The sequence below is a fragment of the Acartia tonsa genome, chromosome 2, assembly GCF_053477335.1.
Source record: "Acartia tonsa isolate MP-2025a chromosome 2, ASM5347733v1, whole genome shotgun sequence".
Classification (NCBI taxonomy): domain Eukaryota; kingdom Metazoa; phylum Arthropoda; class Copepoda; order Calanoida; family Acartiidae; genus Acartia; species Acartia tonsa.
This window is the reverse complement of record NC_137261.1, coordinates 31,352,470-31,374,895: the sequence shown is the minus strand read 5'-3', so window position 1 is coordinate 31,374,895 and position 22,426 is coordinate 31,352,470. Positions and strand designations below refer to the sequence as shown.

Below are 22,426 nucleotides of genomic sequence, written 5' to 3'. Positions count from 1 at the left end.
CTGAGTAAAAGCTGAAAGAACAGATCTATAATGACCAATGACAAGTGTTTAATTTTCTTCCACCCTCCTGCTATTGGTGGAAACAGACATTATGTCTCTTGAGTAATCTTTCTACTGTGTAAAAGTTTTTTTCTCGTATTCATTCGAAACCGATTAATATCCGGTGGATTAGATACTGAAAAAATATTTCTAGCATCGTATTATGTCCAGTTTTCTACGAATAAAGAAATGGACAATTATAAGACAATTGTACATTTTATATCCTCGGAAAGTTGTTTATAATACGGTGCTATTGGTATCTAATGAATAACATGAATTACCAGCAATGCAATCTGTAATAGAAACAACATAAATAAATCAAAAGAACATTAAGAATTGTACAAAAATGTTAAAATTAATAAAATATATGACAACAAGGATGACAACATCCATAAAAGCGAAGCTCTGAAATGGAAGGACAAACGGACATTAACACTTGTATAATGTCAGAACTGAATAATCAGAATGCGAATGTATAAGAGTCAAAGCAAAATTGTAAGTAAATTTGTTGAAAAACTGCTTGATACAGGATAATGATTATGGACATACTTAAATTTTTAGGACTTGATTATAGAGTTGCTTCGCTTATAATATTGTACTTGGTTGTCCTAGGAATCAGTATACCAAAAATCAGACCAATCGGATAATTAGGTCACATACAAATTTGTTGTTAAAAATGTAAAAAAATCAACATGTTTAAAATGGACGTACGGACATTCTGGTAATGATTATAGAGTTGCTACGCTTTCTAACTCGTACCTAACTATTACAGGAATCACTATGCAAAATTTGAAATCGATAGGACAATTCTAACATGCCTAAATTAAAGAAATAAGCTATTTAAAAAAGTAAAAAAAATCAACATGTTTAAAAAGGACGTACGGACATTTTGGTAATGATTATAGAGTTGCTACGCTTTCTAAATCTTACCTAACTACTAAAGGAATCACCATGCAAAATTTGAAATCGATAGGACAATTCTAACATGTCTAAATTAACGAAAAAAGCTATCCGTTACGGACGGACGGACGGACCGACCCTAATTATAGAAAAGCTTCGCTTTTAAAAATATAATATCAAAGCTACTTAAATAACTAGAGAGCTCGGCATAATAAAAACAGCTTTGATGCAACTGCAGATTTTATAAAAGATACTGTTTGGCCTTCTGCTCTAGTTGTCGAATAAAGGGCGACGGATTGGTGATTTGCTAGCGGTCAACGTGGATGCAAAATTTGGGGCTGCGATTACATTTTAAGGTTAAGCAGTTACATTGCGCAATTATTCGCAATTGCTACTGTAGAATGGACAGAAAAAAAGTTCAGCTAAACTGCGGCAAAGGACTGTTTAATAATTACATATTGAATTTTATTAAACTTATTGTTTATCTATAAATAATTCTTCTAACTTGTACCATAATAAAATGTGAATAAAACGCTTCGAATCTATTGTCTGTGTAGCAAAAATATTTCCAATAATTTAGAATTTCAAACAGGCTGACGTCAGGAAAAACAGAAATATTTTTATATTGGCAAAATTCTCAATGATAGACCAAAACTTTAATAATATGTACAACAATTTATCAATAAAACTAAAATACAATAAGTTACAAAGATTTGGCTGTTTATCGGGGGTAAAATCTTAGGTAACACTCCTTTTAAAAAACAATCGATTCATTTTTTCATTATGAACCCCTCAGTTTTGGGTTATCCTTTATCCTGTGTACTGCAACTATTTACAGCTGACTCAAAATATGGTTTGTATGGTTATCTAAATTTTCAAAGGTTTATTATATTCGAGTTTGTCCATTCAAAGAAAAGTTTTATTCAATGCAAAAATTATAATTTTTTTAAAGTTCTAAATCGTATATATTTAATTTGAAAAGAAATGATTTTAATCTTAAAGATTGGGCCCCCACAAGGCCTTGATTGATCTGGAGGTGGAAAGTTGAGGAGAGGTCACATTTTCAGAACAAAACAGACATACAGACAGATATAATTACTGAGTAGCTTTACCAACAAAATTTCATTTGAGCCAAATAAAATATTAAATAGAAATTGATTTGCTCTCCTTAGACATTACAAAGTCAGAGGTTTCATAGTAATTCATTTCATAATCAATAAATATACCGGAAAATTAAATTTTTTGTTATTTGTACTTTTTTTTTCAAACAAGTGGCGTGCACAGAGTTTTCCTGCTAAGTTTTTGAGGACGCGAAGATATCCAACATTCTAAATCAGCCAGATATCCGTATCTGTCCAATCCGGCCCAACCCTATTATTTATGTATGAAATCTGGCAATTTTTACTTTGGAAAATTACTTACTACACCTTTGTCCTTCATATGTTATGATTGAGATGGCCCCAATTTTTTTTGGTAAATTTCAGGTTTATTTCGATACACTAAAATTGAAATTTTGTAAAAATCTTTAAAATTGAGATGGTACAAAAGCTTTACAAACAGGTCTTTTACAAATTTTAAAAACTTTGCAGTGATTGTACCATTGCAATTTTTGCATTACAGAAAAAATATTTTGCATGGTTCATTATTTTCATAAATCAACCATTTTATGGCTAGAGGCCAAAATTTTAACAAAATTTTTCTAAAACTGGACGGGCTAATAAACATTATTCTGTATCAAGCAGTTTTTAAACAAATTTACTTACAATTTCGCTTCGAATCGTATTCATTTATATTCTGATTATTCAGTTCTGACACTATACAAGTCTAAATGTCAGTTTGTCACACCGTTTCAGTGCTTCGCTTTTATGGATGTTGTCATCCTTGTTTTATTATCATTCTAAACAGCTTCGCTACTTTTTTACGTAATTTTCCTTGTTTCTAAAAATATGAAAATTAGCTACCTTAAACGTAATCTAGAAATTTTTTTTAGTCTGGATTTCAAGTTATTGATTGATTGTGTGAAGACAGGAGATCAGTTAATTTTACATTTGGTAGCTCCAACAAAACAAGAAAAAGCTGCTTGGGTCATTGATATTACGCAGGTATTGTATATCTATCTATCTATCTAACTATCTATCTATCTATCTATCTATCTATCTATATATCTATCTATCTATCTATCTATCTATCTATCTATCTATCTATCTATCTATCTATCTATCTATCTATCTATCTATCTATCTATCTATCTATCTATCTATCTATCTATCTATCTATCTATCTATCTATCTATCTATCTATCTATCTATCTATCTATCTATCTATCTATCTATCTATCTATCTATCTATCTATCTATCTATCTATCTATCTATCTATCTATCTATCTATCTATCTATCTATCTATCTATCTATCTATCTATCTATCTATCTATCTATCTATCTATCTATCTATCTATCTATCTATCTATCTATCTATCTATCTATCTATATATCTATCTATCTATCTATCTATCTATCTATCTATCTATCTGTCTATCTATCTATCTATCTATCTATCTATCTATCTATCTATCTATCTATCTATCTATCTATCTATCTATCTATCTATCTATCTATCTATCTATCTATCTATCTATCTATCTATCTATCTATCTATCTATCTATCTATCTATCTATCTATCTATCTATATATCTATCTATCTATCTATCTATCTAACTATCTATCTATATAGCTATCTATCTATCTATCTATCTATCTATCTATCTATCTATCTATCTGTCTATATATCTATCTATCTATCTATCTATCTATCTATCTATCTATCTATCTATCTATCTATCTATCTATCTATCTATCTATCTATCTATCTATCTATCTATCTATCTATCTATCTATCTATCTATCTATCTATCTATCTATCTATCTATCTATCTATCTATCTATCTATCTATCTATATATCTATCTATATATCTATCTATCTATCTAGCTATCTATCTATCTACTATTTATCTATCTATCTATCTATCTATCTATCTGTCTATCTATCTATCTATCTATCTATCTATCTATCTATCTATCTATCTATCTATCTATCTATCTATATATCTATCTATCTATCTATATATCTATCTATCTATCTATCTATCTATATATCTATCTATCTATCTATCTACTATTTATATATCTATCTATCTATCTATTTATCTATCTATATATCTATCTATCTATTAAGTGCATGGATAATGTTCATTTTGACTGTCTGTTCAACAACACCACACCCAATGCTTCCTCCACCTCAGTACCACAGGAAAATAAAGTCTTACAATTACAATAATTTACCGACCTATTTATAACATTACTGAAAGCCATGATGTAAATGTACCTTTAAGCTGCTTCCGGGATCATAACCTCTTGTATTTTGATGTATATGTTAGATTATGTTAGGTTAAGTTCGGTTTAGGAGTGCCCAGTAGGGAAAGTACCCAGTTGAGATAGTGCCCCTTGTAGGAGCTAGAAATAAGTTAATAATTAAGAAAATAGTGGGAGAAGGTTGATAGTCAAGAAATAGGTTTAATTAGAAGCACTGATATAAATATATATGTATATATTTTATATTTGAAACCATGTATGTCCATTGTCTATTGCAAGTTTTAAAAGATGCGTAAATCTTTACAATCAAAACAACGAGGTACCGTGCTGCACCCTTGTGCTTAAAAACTATACATTTTGATATGATAGATAATTCTAAATTTAGTTTATAAATTTTCCCATTGAAAATTTATCCTAATTTTCCATCTCATTTATCACAAAAATATGATAGGGAATTTAGAAAATATATAAATAAGGGGTAAAGAGATAGGTTGTCGGGGATTTTGCTTTAAAAAAAGCCAATCTCACTTTGGCGTTCGGACAATACACCTATTTGACAGTAAACCTAAGACAAAAGAGACAAAAAAAATAGTATTTTTGGTTCAGTGTTTTACCATACCTAGGTTAGGTTAGGTTAGGCTAGTTTACATTGGTTAAAATGTAGGTAGCCCCACAGGAGTTAGACAATAAGAAAACAATGTTTTGTAATATTAGGTTCATTGTTAATTAATTCTTTTCTCTTTTCTCTTTTCTCTTTGTCCATAAGGTCTCACGTATTTAGGTCTTTTGTCTTTAGATTATCGATATCATAAGCATCGTTTATATACTCTTATAACAGCATGTAGATAATATGTCAGTGTTGAAATATCTTATCAAATGACAAATAGTCGACAAAAGCAATTTTTTGGCATCATAATGTTTTTATTTTAATCTGGTCTACTCGAATATTACGATACTTATTCAAATTGCTTAAAGCAGTGTTTTTTTAGCCGATTTATTTATACTTTATTCCTGATTTAGAATAAAGATAGGCTTGATTAATAGTCTTTTCTATGTACATCATTATATTTAAAAATTGGCTATTCTTTTTTGTAGCGTTACTATATTTCATGTATTGCATGTTTGCTGGTATGCATGTTATGAAGATTTTTCTTTATCTGCAATTTTTACTTGATTTGTTGACTTTGATTTATTATGTTGATTTTATGTCCGATATTTGATAAATTTGCTTCGCTACTATTAAATGTAGACCTTCTTGTTTTCGACATATAGAATATTTTGAAAGAATATACAAAGGTTGCTGATAGATTAGATTTATGATATTGAAACAAGGATAATTTATCTATATTTCAGGATTTAAACTTGTATATAATTTTAGTCGTTATAAACCTTTAAATCAAATAATAAAATTAAAACGATGTCGTTAATCTGTCTGTCTATCTGAAGCTTATGATCTCGGTAACTGCTGAACCGATTGATCTTTTTAAATTATATAATGTGTCTGTTATGTATATGGTTCTAACCTATTTTCTTTAGGGCTTCCCCCACCTTCCTTTAATAATACCCATATCCCCAAAAATTTTCTTTTGAAAAAAAATGTTGTGGATGGGACCTTCCCATTAACTTTGGGTCGAAGTACTAGGGCGAAGCATCTTGTTTATTTTAGGGACGATAATAATCTTTTAATTGAAAGTTATTTTGCTATTACGAGCGGCTACGCCCCTAAAGGCCTCGGCTCTAGGGATCCATAAAATTGTTTCTTTTCAATCTATGTTAAAATCAGCTGTTTTTCTCGACGCTAGATGGTTATAGTTATGTTTTTAGCTAATTGCCAAAAATTTTCGCAGGGTGGCGTTTTTAAATTTCTTATCGATTTCTCTTAGGAGGGTGGTGTTACCCTCCCCTGAAATAGCTTTAAACCTTCCCAGGACCTACATGAGAAGCTACACTGTAAAGGAGCACCATATCGGTTCAGCGGTTAGCGAGCTCATTTGGTAAAACAGAAAGCAGACAGGCATCATGTTACTTTATTATAAGGATAAATAAAAGGATTTTATGGAGTTGGAATTTGACCTATTTTAAGACTTTATAAAAAAAATTAGTTTGTGAAAAGTGATCCTTCATTATTTAAAGATGACGTAGATATCAGATTTAGCAGAACTCTGAATACATGCAAGGTAATAATATATTATAAGCGCAGCTACTGTAGTATCTAAAGGTGTATGTACGACGTACGTCCGTTTGTCAATAGTCTCCTCGTATATTCAATGTTTTTATTGTTAAATCAAAAAAATGTTCAAATTACTTATAAGAAACAAAATATTTTACTGTTTAAATACTAATTTTTAGTTGCAAAGCTGCTCAATAATTCTTGATATCCGTTCGTCTGTAAGATATGTTATCGGGGGAAACGTGATCTGCATTTTTTGTGAAGATTCTCTATAGTAATTAGCATCAAGTATATAATTTACTCGGTTCGTGGGTCTATCGGTAATGCTACCAAGAGAACAATACACATTTTATTAAAGGGTTTTGTCATTTTCTAAATTTATAATTTATAAGTTTATTTTGACACTAAATATTCTTTATAACTCAGTTTTTCCTTATTTCCATCCACATTTTTTGCTTCACTGCATATGGATGTTGTTATCCTTGTTATGAATATGATTTAATAGAATTATTTTATTTTAGCAAGTACCCCAGATTCGTTATGCTACCCCAGAGCGGCTCCTACAACGCCTAACAGATCTTAGGTTAGTAGAAACTAGTAGGTAGAAACTAATAGGTAGAAACTAGTAGGCACATAAGTCTAGCACAGAAACCACATCCCCTCTTATTTTGAAATGATTTAAAAATTATAGAGCAAAGGGAGTTTTTGTGCTTGCTAAGGGCTTTTAAGTGGAAGCATTAAAGATTGTTTTGCTATCCATTCTGTTATAAGAGCTAATTTTCCTTATAACCAACATTCTTACTAAAATATCATTATTTCCTACATTATATATAGTTATTCTAATATGTATGCTGGTTTGTTCAAAGTCTAAAATAAAAGAATAATGATACCTAAAAAATGTTATTCATGTTTTACATTTACCAGAAGACTTATTATTAAATATAATTCTATTATAAATTTAGTATAAGAATCAATATACTATATCTTGAAAAATATGAATGAAATATTTGTAACCATATATTCATACACTACAAACACAATTGTTTTTCTTTTACTATCTATGGACCAAATATATGTATTATAAATTTTATATGATGTTCTTCAAATACCGTGTATTATTTAAATTTAGGAATATAACATGAAAAATCCGCAATACGCAAAAAAATTTACAATAAATCAACGTTTGAGGAAAAACACGATATTTTCAATGTCTTTTTGTTAAATTTAAGATTTCAATGGCATGAATGGTTAATGATTTATCGCAGTAATACTTAAAATTTTGATGGTGCTACCACTTTTGGACAATGACATATCTATTCTTGTTTGGAGTTCAGTTCATAGTTAAGAAAGTGCCCTAATAAAATCGGTTTTTTTCCTTTCTTATTTGCACCAATGTAAAAGCACATTATTATTTTGTTTATGATGATTCAAATTCAATAACAATGCATATTTTGGTCTCGCATATAGCTCAAGAAAAGTTAAATTTATTCAAACATTTCTAATTGCATGTTCAAAAATATTTCTTTTCCTTATCGGATTACAAAAATATAATTTAAAGAAAATATTCTGATTAATCATTTTTAGAGACTCGACAAAGTGGCTGAAAAAATGAGCCGTGTGACGTCATAAAAGATGAGAGGAGAAGTGGGCAAGGTAACCCCATAAAAGAGATAATTCTATTGACGTCACACGGCTTATTATTTCAGCCACTTAGTCGAGTCTCTCATTTTTAAGAATATATATAGTAGGGTGGGCCCATTTTCCCCTTTTTTTAGATTTTACTGTTATCATAAGTTGTGGAAGTCATATATATGTATGATAAGCCCCATTCAAGTTTCAAAATTAACTTGGCTCTTATGGCTGCCGGCGCGCGGGGGGTATAAAAATTGCCCACCCCCTTATAAAACCAAAAATTTAAATTCCTTCAAACACAGGCATGTTGCATATCAAAGTGACCTCATTGAAATGCTGATTACGAATCTGAAAACCGTTTTGAAAAATATTGCTCCTAGTTCGAATAAGATCTCATTAAGTACCTAAAAACAGCTGATTTAGTCAAAATTGTTCATTTTGGTAAGTTATTTGGAAATCATTTCAGACTGAATTAATATTTTTCAAAACGGTTTTCAGATCTGTATTCAGCATTTCAATGCGGTGTTTGAAGGAATTTAAATTTTTGGTTTTATAGGGGGGGCGGGCACATTTTATACCCCCGCGCGCCCATTGTTTTTGGATTTAAAAACCTCTTTCAAGTTTCACAGGGTTTTATATTGGCCCAGTAACCCTTGCCAATGTCTACTAATGTGAAATTCCAAAATCGACACACCCTAATATATAGTAAAAGTAAAGATATAAATGCAAAGAACTACAACACACAAATTAAACTCTGACTAATAAATTACATTCAGGATACATAAAATAAAAAAATAAATATTTAAGGTTTTTATCCATTGATTTTCTGAATACATTCCTGCTGACCTACAGAGTGTTTACTGATGGAGTTCAGGTTAGTACAACTACCTAAACTCAAGGCATTGCCCCTATTCTAACTATTTATGTCGCGCAATAGACATAGCAGCAGTAAGAACCATTTTTGACGTCTAAAGTTGACGCTTTAACGGGCCGAGATTCGAATTTATTACCTCACGACGACGAGCGGATGCGCTACGTGTTGAGCCAAAGTCGCGTGTAAAAATAAACAAAAAACTATCTGTTAATCAAGTATAGTATTGTGTGTCTGCATGTTCATTAAGATTGTGATAATAGTTTGAAAACAAATTTACTGATATTTTTCCACTCCTAGTCAAATATTAAGTTTAAAGAAAGACGATGAAGAATAGAGGTTAAGACACCTACATGAATGAATTTCATTAATTCTTAAAATTTCATTCTAGGTATTAGAGGCACTAAAGAAGGTATTTTTCAACCAGTCTAGTCCAACTAGCTCTTGTGGGTAAGTTATCTTATGATTTAATACATCTTTTAATAAACAAGCTTAAAATAGCATTAGACCAAATCCTATAAAATTTCTTAGGTTAGCAAAAGATTTAGATCTTCTTTGAATCTTTTGTCTTACTTAGATATATAGAGTTTAGCAAGACTTAGAAAATCCATGACTGCTATGCACATCTTTTTTGAAGTGTAAATGGAAAACGAAAACAAAAAATGTCTGCCCTATAAGAAGAAAACAAAAGAAGTAATAAACAAGCTTAAAATAGCATTAGACCAAATCCTATAAAATTTCTTAGGTCAGCAAAAGATTTAGATCTTCTTTGAATCTTTAGTCTTGCATAGATATAAAGAGTTTAGCAAGACTCAGAAAATCCATAATTGCTAGGCACATCTTTCTTGAAGTGTAAATGGAAAACGAAAACAAAAAATGTCTGCCCTATAAGAAGAAAACAAAAGTTTTAGACATTTATATCAGGATTAAATCCTGAAATTTTTAAAATATTCTAACGAGGGATTTTTGAGTAAATTAGATTTAAAAATTTCACTTTCAATTTTCATCTCCTAGGAGTTACCACATAATCATGACAAGAAAAGCAAAGATTATTTATGTAAAATTTTAACAAGTTTACTTTTATAAAGTTCTTCATAAAACCACTCCTGAAGGGAGTTAATCAATGGCCATTTTATCAGTTGCTTTGCTAAGGTCACGGAAATTCAGCATTAAATAAACTATATATAGAGAGGTTTTATAAAAGACTTCATAAAAGCAAAGCTGTTCAAAATTTTAAGTAAATAATCTTTTCTTGTCATGATTATGCTGTAACTCCTAGGGCATAAAAATTGAACTTGAAATTTCAAATCTAATTTTCTCAAAAATCCCTCGTTAGAATATTTTGAAAATTTCAGGATTTAATCTTGATATAAATGTCTAAAACTTTTGTTTTCTTCTTATATTTCAGACATTTTTTGTTTTCCATTTACACTTCAAGAAAGATGTGTAGGCTAGCCTAAATTATTGAACCAAACAATCACACACAACCTATATAAATAAAACTGAAACACTCACAATTGATGCTTTAGAAGCTATCCAAAAATAAGTTTGGTATTTTAAGTGGTTTGAAGTGGCATTATATAGGTAAATAAAAAAAAATATGAAAACATGGTAGTTCCAAAAGGTTATTGTAAATCTACAAAGGTTACTTAGGTATATCAAATAAATAATATTTATAGACATTGAAACAATCGCTGGCTAAATAGAATATAGGAGGTTAATTTGATTTTAGATAAATATATAATAACATTCTTATGGATTTCATTCAATATTTTATTTTTTTCCCTTAACCTTTTACTTTTTGTAATATTTAAATGTATACAGAATCTATAATGCATGGTTCTTCCTTTTTAAATAATCAAAGAAAAGAAAAAAAATAAGAGATGGTATGATTATACATTTATAGAGCTTTTATTATTATATTTTTGACAGATTTATATTGTGAATGTTAAATCCTTATAATAAAGTAACAGGATCTGTGTGTGTCTGTTTGTACCGAATGATTTAGCTAACCGCATAACTGATATGATATTTACAATGTGGCTTCTTATAGGCAGAAGTTTTATTACTATTTTGGGAGAAGATAATACTTCCTATGTTGAACACATTTTATCTTTAAGATCTCTTGAAAATCTTCGTGAAGAGAACCCCGGACAAAACCAGTCAAGTTTGAATCCGAATGATGCTGAGAAACGGCGGGTTAGCTCTTGTTCTGGCTACAGCACTGGTCCAGGTACAACTTTTATGAATGGACTTTTTTGTAGCTGTATTTAGTGCCCTAGGAAAATGAGGATAGATGTCACAACTTTTGGACTACCTATTCTATTGACGTCTTAGTAGAAGGAAACAGAAAGGGGAAAGAAACCCCCTAGAAAAGAGATGAAGTATAGTGTAATCCCCATTTTGGGCTATAGACAGCTACGATTTTTTTGTATAAATTTTATAAAAGTTACAAAAGTGTCCTTGAATGGATAAATTGACGCGCGATGCGCGCAAATTTGTTTTCACATCCCCTAGAACTATGGGTGGTGTAGTTTTGGTTAACTTGCCTCTGTAAGTATTAATAAGAGTTATTGTCAGACAAAATTGCCATACCATTATTTTTAAACTATTAATTTTAAATTTCAATCTTTTTATTTTAGACGGAAGTCGACAAGGAAGTATATCTCCGCGACGTATCAGCGGGGCCAGCTCTATATCTGGCTACTACTCGGATGAGAGGGAGAGAGGCAGTTTTGATTCAAGTGTTTATAAGTCACAACATTGGAGATATAGCTTTAGACGTTGTAAGTATATAATTGTGAAGATTTTAAGTGTTTGAACAATTTAAATATAGCAAATTGCACACAGAAAAAATAGTAACAAATACCTTTTAAAAGATAATAGTAAAGTAGTGCTTTATTTATTTCAATAAAAAATGATCTAAAATTTAAAAGTTAATAATTAAAAAATTTGGAGACCTAATTTTGAAAGTTCATTTAAATTTAATTATGATAATGACATCAAATTTTTGTTATTGACATTTCCACTTTTCATTACATGAATTTTCAAATTTGATTTTTTATATAGTATTGGTATACAAATTTAATATAAGAAATTGTTTGAAATTGTTTGTCCATTTACTCTTTAATCGCAAAACACTTGCTTTGGAAGTCCTGATTGAACACTATAATATGCCTGACCATATAGAATTACTAAATCTTACTATTTTGCCACGCTTCTGACATAACAGCAGTAGAAACTATTTTTTTGTGTCTTTGGCCATAACGCAGTTTTAATTCAACTTGTCTTACAACTATAGAACTCAATGACATATAACCCAAGGCACAGAACATAGAATAATGAGTAAAGAATAAAAACTTTATCATTATATTTTTCATAGATGAAGAAGAACAGAGAGTAGATGGCCAGAGAGAGGACAATGGAAGAAATTCCCTTAGAGTTTCAATATCCTCCGGGAACGGGACAGGTAATCACTACATAGGTGTAAAATAAAATAGGTTTGTAAACTAGGATGATACCAGTTAGAAATTAAAGTTTATGGCTATTTCTGTGCATGTTAAATTTAAAGATTCTATCGGGGCTCGGTAGCAGCTTGCCTTCAGCGTGTAAGCCTCCGTGAAATCGTTCTAATATAACTTTAAAACCATAGTTTTTTCGTGGTCACAAGCAGTTTTTAATTTGAGACTTATGCGCGGCTGCGAGCCCTGGGTTCTACATATATTATATACCTTCAAATTAGTAAAATATATAGTAAAAATTTGGCAGTACCCAAAATACGGCAACTTTTAAACCGTTTTTTCTTCTCTACTATAGGCTCAGAGAAGAATTTAGCTATTTCTAAAGTGTAAATTTCTTTGCTTTTGAAGAGATTACAATACAGTAATCATATTACATCGTGAGGCAGAGCCGCTAGTTATTAGGGGCAGTATTACACTAGTTTAGTTTGAGACCATTCTTGTGATCTTTAGCATTTCTATAAATATCACTGTCCAGAGACTTTGTCTATATGAATACAATTTTAAATAAGATAATTGGATTTTAAAAAAATCCTCAAGATAGAGAATTTTAGTTTCATAATTGTTCTTAATTTTAAAGATTCCTTAATCCTCTTAATTAATCTTGTATAACAAATCTTAGCTTATAAAATTTGCTCTTAATTTTATAAAATTTTTGATGAAATCTTCAAATAATTTTACTCCTTGAGTTTAATATTATCATCCATATACATCAACATACGCAAAATAATGCTTTGATGATATCAAGCTGTTTTAATGTACAGTATTGCTATTTCAATGTTTACAAAAAAAATGATCATGTCTATAAAAATCTAAGTAAAAGACAAGATTCTAATTTAAAAAGTACGGTAAAGTTATTTTTTAAGTTATTGTCAATAAATTTAGTTTTAAATACTTTAACAAAGGAAACTTACATTTTAGCGTAAGGTCTTATTTGGATACCGTGCGCGCCTTACATAGCACTACAGGAACATTCTTAATGTCTTTTGATTGACACGGTTGCAGACAGACGTACATATAACCGCATCACTTAAAGACAAACCATTGCATTAAAATTGGTTTTTCTTAACAATTTCTTTACTCACGGCTTAGAATCTGTTTTATATTCACTGCTTACAACCCGGATATAAAGGGTAAATCATATCAACAAGGTATAAACAGAAATATACTATGAAAAATCATAATCTGAATTATTTTTTTGTTTGTTAATATTTTCATTTACATATAAGCGGCAAACTATGAGACAATACAAAAAAATATTAAAATTTAGGACAATGGAGAAAAGAGAGTGTAACAATAATAGAGAGCCAAGAACCAATGGAGGAAGAGGTCGAGGTAATTTTATTTTTCATACATTATCAGACATGTGATAGTTTCACAGTTTGGTCAATATTAAAGGATATAAGTTGGTGAAAGTGAAACCAAATGTCTATGCAATAGATTCCCAATCAACTTAGGGTGGCAAAAATGCAATATGTGATAATGAACCTATCTGGATTCGTCTTAATCATATGATTAAAATTGGCAACAGAACTGGTTTTGATTCTATTGGCATTCTTAGGCCAACCCTACATATCAATTAGCGATACAAAGATGACGTTCAAATAAAAATGCAGATGGGGGGTTATCACTCTGCCTTGAACTCTGAAAAATAAAATAAACATAATTAGGATAATTCACAGATTTATAACTACACTACTTAAAATATTAAAGAGCCGTCATTCAATAAATTTATTTAAAACTGAGCTTCACATATTTAAGTATCTAAACATATTGCGGGAACCAAAGTTTATATTAGTTTTGAAACGCTTTTCTATGCATAAAAATGTATAAATACTGTAAACTCGCGCATGGAACTCATGAAAAGAAATAAATAACCAAAACTATTTTTTTATTTTACCTTTACAAAAACTTTACTATGTTGTAATATTTGATGATTTTTATGTTAAGTATAGACAAAATATATTTGTTCATTTGTTTTGTTTCTACTGACTTTTGAATCTCAGAGACGTGCAGAAATCGGGTGCCAGGGTGGTCTAGTTTAAGAAGTCAAAACCATCATTAAATTTAAGAGGTTTGCGAGAAAACTTCTCGTGCCTAGGGCATCAATTTACCAATAAAAGTACTCTCGTTTGACTCTTAAGTATGTTGATTATGTAGGGTGGTTAGATATTCCACCCCCCCCCCCCACAAAAAAAAATTATATACATTCCAAAAGCTAACACTACCTTCTATTTTGGGTTTAGGGGGCTGTTTAAAATACGCTTTTATTACAGCTAAAACGTTTACATTTTTGTATTAAATATTTATTAATAATTTATGCTTTTAAATCAAATATAATTTTATGAAAAAAAAACTTATTATGTGATTTCAAATAAATGAGATGATGTACATTTAAGTAAAATAAAGTAAGATTATCTTTTTGTGTACGTATGTGTTAAAACTTTAAATAGGTTTCTTTCCAATTTAGAAATGGGACATAGTGTAGCTTCTCTAAAAATATTTTTTTTCTTTTGTGGTGAAATTGCGACCGTCTCCATTATACAACGCTCATTGTTTTATTATGTTTTAAAATTTATCAATGCCAAAAATGCTTTTTATATTTAAAACTCAAATGGTTTCAACGTTTAAACAACTTAACAATTATATTTTCTTTTGTAGACTATAATCTTTAAAATATTGTCTACTATAATTATAAAGAAGATGGCAATTAAAAGCAATGTATTTGTAAGATTCGCTCTTTTGAAGAATGTTTACCTTACCTTAAAATGTAAACACGTGCCTATATTTCTTCACATTACATTTAAAAGGACTCTCCACAGAAAAATCAACTTTGGATTTTTGAAAATCTAACCTGAAACTATTATTCTCTGTTCAATTTTAGACATTTTTTGTTTTTGTGGCATCGCGATCGAAGCCCTTTGAAAATTTTGTCCGCCGCCTATTTGTACTGCCGCTATAACAATATATACTACACTTTCCTCCACTCAATATATGTTTGCCGCTAAAGAACATTTGCTCCATTGCAACCGGCCGCTCTACGATTTATCCTCTTCCTTGACTGAACAATCCTGCCGCCTCCATTTTGTGTTCGCCTCCGCCAAATATAACCATCTTTTGCTGCAGTTGCCGCATTCATCGCTCTTCTCCGCCGCTACTCCGCTATACATTGCGTACGTGGCTATACACAACACCCCCAGCCTCCATTTAATTTCTGAACAAGGGAGAGGGGAGCATGTATTAAAAAGCGATGAATAGTGGAGTAGCGGCGGAGAAGGGCGATGAATGCGGCAACGGCGGCAAAAATAGAAGCTAAAAATCACTAAAGCAGCACAAATTAAATGGCGGGAGGATTCACTTAAAGGAGGTAAAAAATTTCAAAGGGCTTCGATGCGATGCCACTAAAACCAAAAAATGCCTAAAATTGAACAGAGAATAATAATTTCAGGTTAGATTTTCAAAAATCCAAAGTTGATTTTTCTGTGGAGAGTCCTTTTAAACTCTGGTAATATTTTACACCTTACAAAAGTTCTATTTTAAAAGTTTTAGTTTATTTTTTTTACATATGAAAAAAAATCTAAATTTTTTTGTCCATTTGATATATATGTAGATTATAATATAAACTACTTAAACTGTTTTTAACCTATTTTTTTATCATATATCAAAAATATACTATGACATTAGTAGAATCAGACTGCAGAGCCCAAATTTGAATTAAGTCCCCAATAAACTTTTTTTGGGGGATTTAAAAATAAATTTTATATGTTGCTGTGATCATTTTGATGGAAGCAAAAGCATTTTTTAGTTTGGGGTTAAATTGTTTCTTACAGAACAATTTGATGTGATTCAGATTATATCAATACAATAATAAAAACTCTACTCTGTTCGATGCAAATAATTTTTTTCTAAAACAATAATTTATATAGAAGAAATTTAACATTAAAATAAAACATATTATTCTGAAGTCTGAACCAATTAGAAGGCTTGTTTCATATCAGTTTTTTACAATTCAAAAAAGAGTGTTTTCACAAAGTGACTTATTTCCAATGTAGTTAAATAATTTTTATTTAATTAAAATGAAAAGAATGAAAACTATACACATAAAAGATACATGCTTTTTAAAAATATTTAAAAAAATAAGTTTGAATAATCTTATATTTTATCATATTTGTATATGTGACAAAAAAAATTTGTTGTATTGCGTAAACGTTTGTTGTCATCTTTCACTATTTAACCCTTTACAGCCAATTTTTTTGTGTTTTAAATAAGTGATGGAAAACAAGCACGATAAAGTTAATTCATTGATATATTGTAAAGAATTAAGTTTTTAATGAATTAATTTAGATGAAATCAAAAGGCCTAATTTTACTCTATACCAGAATACTATATATATGAAGCAAAACACTCTAAAAGCTACGAATTTTACCCAAATAAAAAAAGACCTTTTGCTCTGATCAAAAAAGACCACAGCAACAGTAAAATTAATTTTTAAATCCCCTCAAAAAAGTTTATTGAAGACTTAATTCAAATTTAGGCTCTGCAGTTTAATTCTACTAGTGTCATAGTATATTTTTGATACATGTTTTAAAAATAGGTTAAAAACAGTTTAAAAAGTCTTTAGTTTCTAGGGAAGCTTTTTAATAGAGCTAGATTATTTTCAGATAAATTTTTGTTGTAGTCCTAAAAAATCATCCGTTATTCCAACATCCCTAAAATCCAGGAAGAGAAAGGAAATTGCTTTAGAAATAATACTGTTTTCAAAAGAATTGAAATCACTAATTTGTTGGGTTAATGAAATTGGAGACTTATATTAAGTGTTCATTGATTCTTAAAAACTAGCACTAACAATTTAAATCTACAGAAGGTGTAATTTTATTTATTTTATCATAATTAAGGGTATGCATCAATTTATTTCTATTGTCATATCCTTTAAAATGCCTGTTAAAATACTATAGGTTCAGTGAAAGTACAAAACCCCTGTCTTAACCTCTTTTCGAGGAAGCTTGTGTTTATCAAGATCGAAATTAATTCCTTATTCATTATCCCAAATTAAGCGCAAATGTCGTCTTTGTTTGACTTTCCTTTTCTAAAGAGACGCGGCATGGATTGTTTATATTTTGATGCGTCCACGTTCTTTACTTTTGAATGATATGTGAGTGTGTGAAGATTTCGGAGAACAAAGTTGGGCCTATCATTGGTCTCATAGTGCGTGAACGACCCTAGTATACCAGGGGCTTTAAACCATAAGAACTTCAGGACTTTGAAATAGTTTGCCTCAATAAATCTATAATCAAACCTGCTGTTGAAACTTGATGGTTCCTGGTATTGGGGGTTTGTGTGTACGTCAAACAAGATCTCTAGAACTTCCCGCTAATTCGGAAGTCACGCTCAACCAAAGTGTCATGGTTGAGACAATTTCAAAGTATCTGAAGAATAGGCGTTAGCATTCTTCAAGAGATCAATAGCATCCAGTGATTATTGATGCAAAAAACTGTGACAATTTTTTCTGTGAAATAAGTACCTAGTGAATCAATATGCCACTAACCAAAAAGCAGAAAATTGAGCGAGCTATCGCTATTGGCAGTGAAAGGCTAGAAGTGTTTGATGAACAGTTAAAAGTGTTTTATGACAATCTAAAAGCCTGCCAAAGTTTTAGTTCATGTGAAAATGTGAATTTAAAATCAATTCGTGACATTTTTAGTGAGGTCAAGGACCAATCTGACCTAATAAAAAGTCTAAAACCTGCCGTGGAGACTAGTGAGTTGCGCGAGTTCAAGCGTGATTTGGATGAAGCTAGTGAACAGAAAACTGTTGCAGATAAAGTTTATGCGTCGTTGGAGCAGTGTACGAAAATTCTGCACTGGCTAGACAATGATTCAGACAACGCGAGGTCGAGCACTGTCGCCAGGAACCTCGACGTCATTGAGAAGGTGAGGATGGACATGGGAGTGCTTAAAATTTCCATGGAGTTGCGCCAAGAAGTACGTGATATGTACCGAAGGCTTAGAGAGATGGAACGTCGTTCATCTAACTTGGATGAGAGTGGGACACCTGCCATACTCTCCAGAAGTATGTCTGCCGTGGATATTCGGAGTTCCAACCCGCAGTAAGGGCGCTGGGACAACAGTTTGTTGCCGTCCTTTGACGGTACTGACACGGATTACTCCAACTTTAAACAGGTCTTTAAAGATCTATGCGCTGGTTATGGATTTTCTGACCAGAGGTTAAGTCTGATGTTGTGTATGGAGAAGGTGATAACCAACCCGGAGCTACGCAAGCAAGTGTCAGCGATTAGAGATCATAATGAACAATGGTTGTTTTTGGATCAGATGTTTTTATCAAACACCCGCCGGTTCATGAAGATTTTAACTAAGCTGAACAAGATGAAACCTGTGGATAAACCTGTGGACGTGGTTAGTGCAATTGCTACCTTCAAAAGCACCATGCAGGAAGTAGAAGCCATCGTTGGTTCTGAAGCTAAGGATTACCACCACCTAACTCTTATTCATATTTTCAAAGACAAATGTCCAGATGCCCTGAGAGAGAAAATTATGATGGAGCTAAGTAGCATGAACCAACCAGACATCAAGAAGATTGTGGAACTGCTGGAGAGGACAAGGGGAGCTATGTTGGCCGGTGATATGTTTTATGACACTAGCGCCGGCAAGAGAAATCGTGACAGAGCTGCCGCCGCGCAAGTATCTGGCCGCAGCGACAATAAAAATGGAAAGGCTGGAAAGGACAAGACTTCCAAGTGGAACAGTACATGTCCTGTTGAAAGCTGCAAGGAGAAACATCCGATTTTCCGTTGACTCACGTTTAAGAAGATGGATGTGGTTGACCGAAAAAAAGTTGTCCAGCAGAAGAAGTTGTGTGAACTCTGCCTGTGTGATGGCCATGCTGCTGACAAGTGTAATAAATCGGATAAGCTTGGTGTTTGTGGCACCAATAATTGCAACAGATATCATAGCCGGTTGATCCATGAGGCTAGTGCTGGTGTGAATACAGTCTACAAGTCAAGTTCTGCACCCAGCCCCTGTACCTTCTTACTTCAGTTAGTTCCTGTTGTAGCACCTGGCGGCGGCGCCTGCCACGCCACCGTCATGTTTGACTCCGGTGCAAATTTGCCACTTGTGTCTGAGAAGTTATCCAACAAGTTGAAGCTGAAATCTACCGGCAGATATACAACTATTTCTGTGGCTGACGGCAGTGAGACTTCCTGCCGCAATGTTGTGTTTTATCTGAAGGATAGGGACGGTAATTTGAGGGAGTTTGAGGCAGCTGTCATGCCTACCCTCGGCAGGGCCAACGAGATGCGCTCGGTCCACCCCGAAACCGCCGCCGAAATATTTAAGATGCCGCCAGAAAGATTTACATATATTAGTGGAAGCTTAGATATCATCATTGGAAATACACATCCTGACGTGTTTCCATCAACCTACCAGAAAGTGGGCCAGTCAATGTTGTGGCGAACCATTTTTGGTAGTGGTTTTATCTGTACAAGTGCTGACGGTGGAGCTGGTGACCAAAAATCGGCATATAAAGCTGTCAGTGTTAGTGGAGGCACCTTGCCAGACTTTTTGACATCTGAATCATTTGGCGTACAGCCGCAGGCACTTTGTCCAGGATGTACTGCCTGTCAAGAGTGCAAGGCTATGGCCGACGGCACTACCTGGGACCAGCGTGAGAGGCAGAGAATAATTGAGGCAGGTTTAACACTAGACTTGCAATCCAACAAGTGGACAGGTCAATATGCTTACATAGAAGATCCTCACACTTTGCCCTACAATGAGAGTTTAGCCCGCAAAATTGCTGAAAAGGATCGTGCCAGGATGGTCAAGGAAGGTACCTATGATATGTATGTGCAGGTATTCAATGACGCCATCGCCAGAGGCGTTTTCCAAAAAGCAACGCCTGAAGAATTGAAGTATGAAGGGCCTAAGTCTTGTTCATCAATAGTGGTTGCTTTCAAGGAGGATTCAAGTTCCACACCCATGAGATTGTGTGCAAATAGTTCTCTGACGTTCAAGGGTACCAGTTTTAATCACATAATGCTGGGAGGTCCGCCGCCAATGCAGAAGATTTTTTATCATTTGTTGTTTTTCCGCGGTTATAAGGTTGGTTTAACCGCGGACATTTCCAAGTTTTATAACTCCATCCTGGCCACAGAGTTCAACAGCCAGATGAAGAGAGTCTTATTTTCCCCAACGCCAGACGGTCCACTTGAAATTTACCTGACTAAAGTGGTGAATTTTGGCGAGTTGGCTGCTGGGAATCTGGCAGTTACAGCCCTGAAGTTGACGTCCCGCCTGTTCGGCGGAAAGAGTGAAGCAGAGGTCAAGGAGATGTATGGAGAAGGACGGATTAATGGTAGTGATATTGTTGCAAAACCTGAATTATGGAAGGAGCCAGAAATACCTACCTACCCCGAGGAAAATTTCAAGTTACCTCAGATTCCAGTTGCAGTCAAGCTTGAGAAGCACAGCTTCATAGATGATGTTATTTCGGGAGCAGGATCTGTGCCAGAAGCCAAGGAGATGATGGAAGAAGCCGACAGAATTATCAGCAAAGATAGTTTTTCCTTCAAACAAGTCATTTATTCTGGTGATGATTGCCAGCCAACCAAGGTTCTTGGGCTGATATGGAAGCCAGCCACTGATGTGTTATCCATCGCCACGAGAGTCAACCAAGATGGTAAAGTCAAGGGAAAGAAGGTGAAAGAGGATGCTGATTTGTACAACCTCCAGGACGCCTTGGACGAGAATCTGACAAAGAAGATGGTCCACAGGTTCGCCGCCCAGACCTTTGACCCGCTCGGGCTTTGCAGCCCTATCCTGTTGAGAATTAAACTTGTCCTGCGGAAAACATGTTTGCTGAATTTGGGCTGGCAAGATTTCATTCCAAAAAGTCTACGGGATGAACTTGTTAAGTCGCTGGAGGACAGAGCTGAGGTCGCTAAATTGGAGTTTGACCGTTGTGTGGTCCCGGAGGAACCAACTGGCCTTCCATCCTTGATGATGTTTTCGGATGGGTCATCAGAGGCCTATGCATGTATGGCATATTTGAGGTGGCCAACTAGGCAAGGGTTTGAAACGTTCCTACTAGCCACCAAGTCAAGAGTTGCGCCGGTCAAGACTGAATCAATTCCACGCCTTGAATTGATGGGTTGCCAGATGTCCACCAGGTTGTCAAAGTCCATCAGAGATGCCCTGCCCTTTGATGTTATCAGAGTGATGTATTTTACTGATTCATCGTGTGTTCTATCACAAATTGTTTCCAACAGTGCCATGTTGAACACATTTAATTCTCATCGCATTGGAGAAATCCAATCTGCAACCAACAAGGAGGACTGGAGGTGGGTCCCTGGGACACACAATGTTGCAGATTTGGGCACCAGAAGCACCTGCAAGGTATCAGATTTGGGTCCAGGTTCCAGGTACAGATTGGGCCCAGAATGGTTGTGCCAGGATGAAAGTGCGTGGCCGGTGAAAACTGCCGAGCAAGTCAAGCAGGATTTACCACCGGAGGAGTTAAATACCAAGATGGTTAAGTTGTGTTCGATGAAAGTTACCGGAGAAGCCGCTGAAGATGTCTTTAGGTTCAAGCACAGGAGGTCATTCGGACAGGCCAAGCGTATTATGGCAGCTGTCCTGCAAGTGTCGAATACCTGGTTGAAGAAGCTGAAGAGCAGACAAGAAGGCAAGACTACAGCCGCTGGTAGTCATGTAGCAGCCGCAGATTCTGTGTACAAGCCGTCTTTGTACAATTTTATGGCGGCGGCGGAACTTTTCATTGTGTCATGTAGCTAACAGGATAAATGGACAAATGACGCTAAAGGCAATTATTCGTCATTGAATCCATTGGTGCATGAAGTATCCTTGACCTGGCCTGTCGTTGGTCCCGGAGGTAAATATGTGACCAGGG

General features: G+C 33.3%; 1 protein-coding gene across 1 annotated transcript in view; it reads left to right on the top strand.

Moving 5' to 3' along the window:
* Nucleotides 1-22,426, top strand: part of LOC145312503 (ras-specific guanine nucleotide-releasing factor 2-like) — an 86,423-nt gene that overhangs the window by 32,589 nt on the left and 31,408 nt on the right. Inside the window, exons 24-33 of the mRNA XM_080151760.1 lie at nt 2,930-3,041; nt 4,175-4,249; nt 6,414-6,488; nt 7,003-7,064; nt 8,921-8,987; nt 9,376-9,434; nt 11,105-11,217; nt 11,627-11,770; nt 12,367-12,453; nt 13,773-13,837. Coding sequence (XP_080007886.1) covers nt 2,930-3,041; nt 4,175-4,249; nt 6,414-6,488; nt 7,003-7,064; nt 8,921-8,987; nt 9,376-9,434; nt 11,105-11,217; nt 11,627-11,770; nt 12,367-12,453; nt 13,773-13,837 — 859 coding nt within the window. The remainder of the gene's footprint in view (nt 1-2,929; nt 3,042-4,174; nt 4,250-6,413; nt 6,489-7,002; nt 7,065-8,920; nt 8,988-9,375; nt 9,435-11,104; nt 11,218-11,626; nt 11,771-12,366; nt 12,454-13,772; nt 13,838-22,426) is intronic.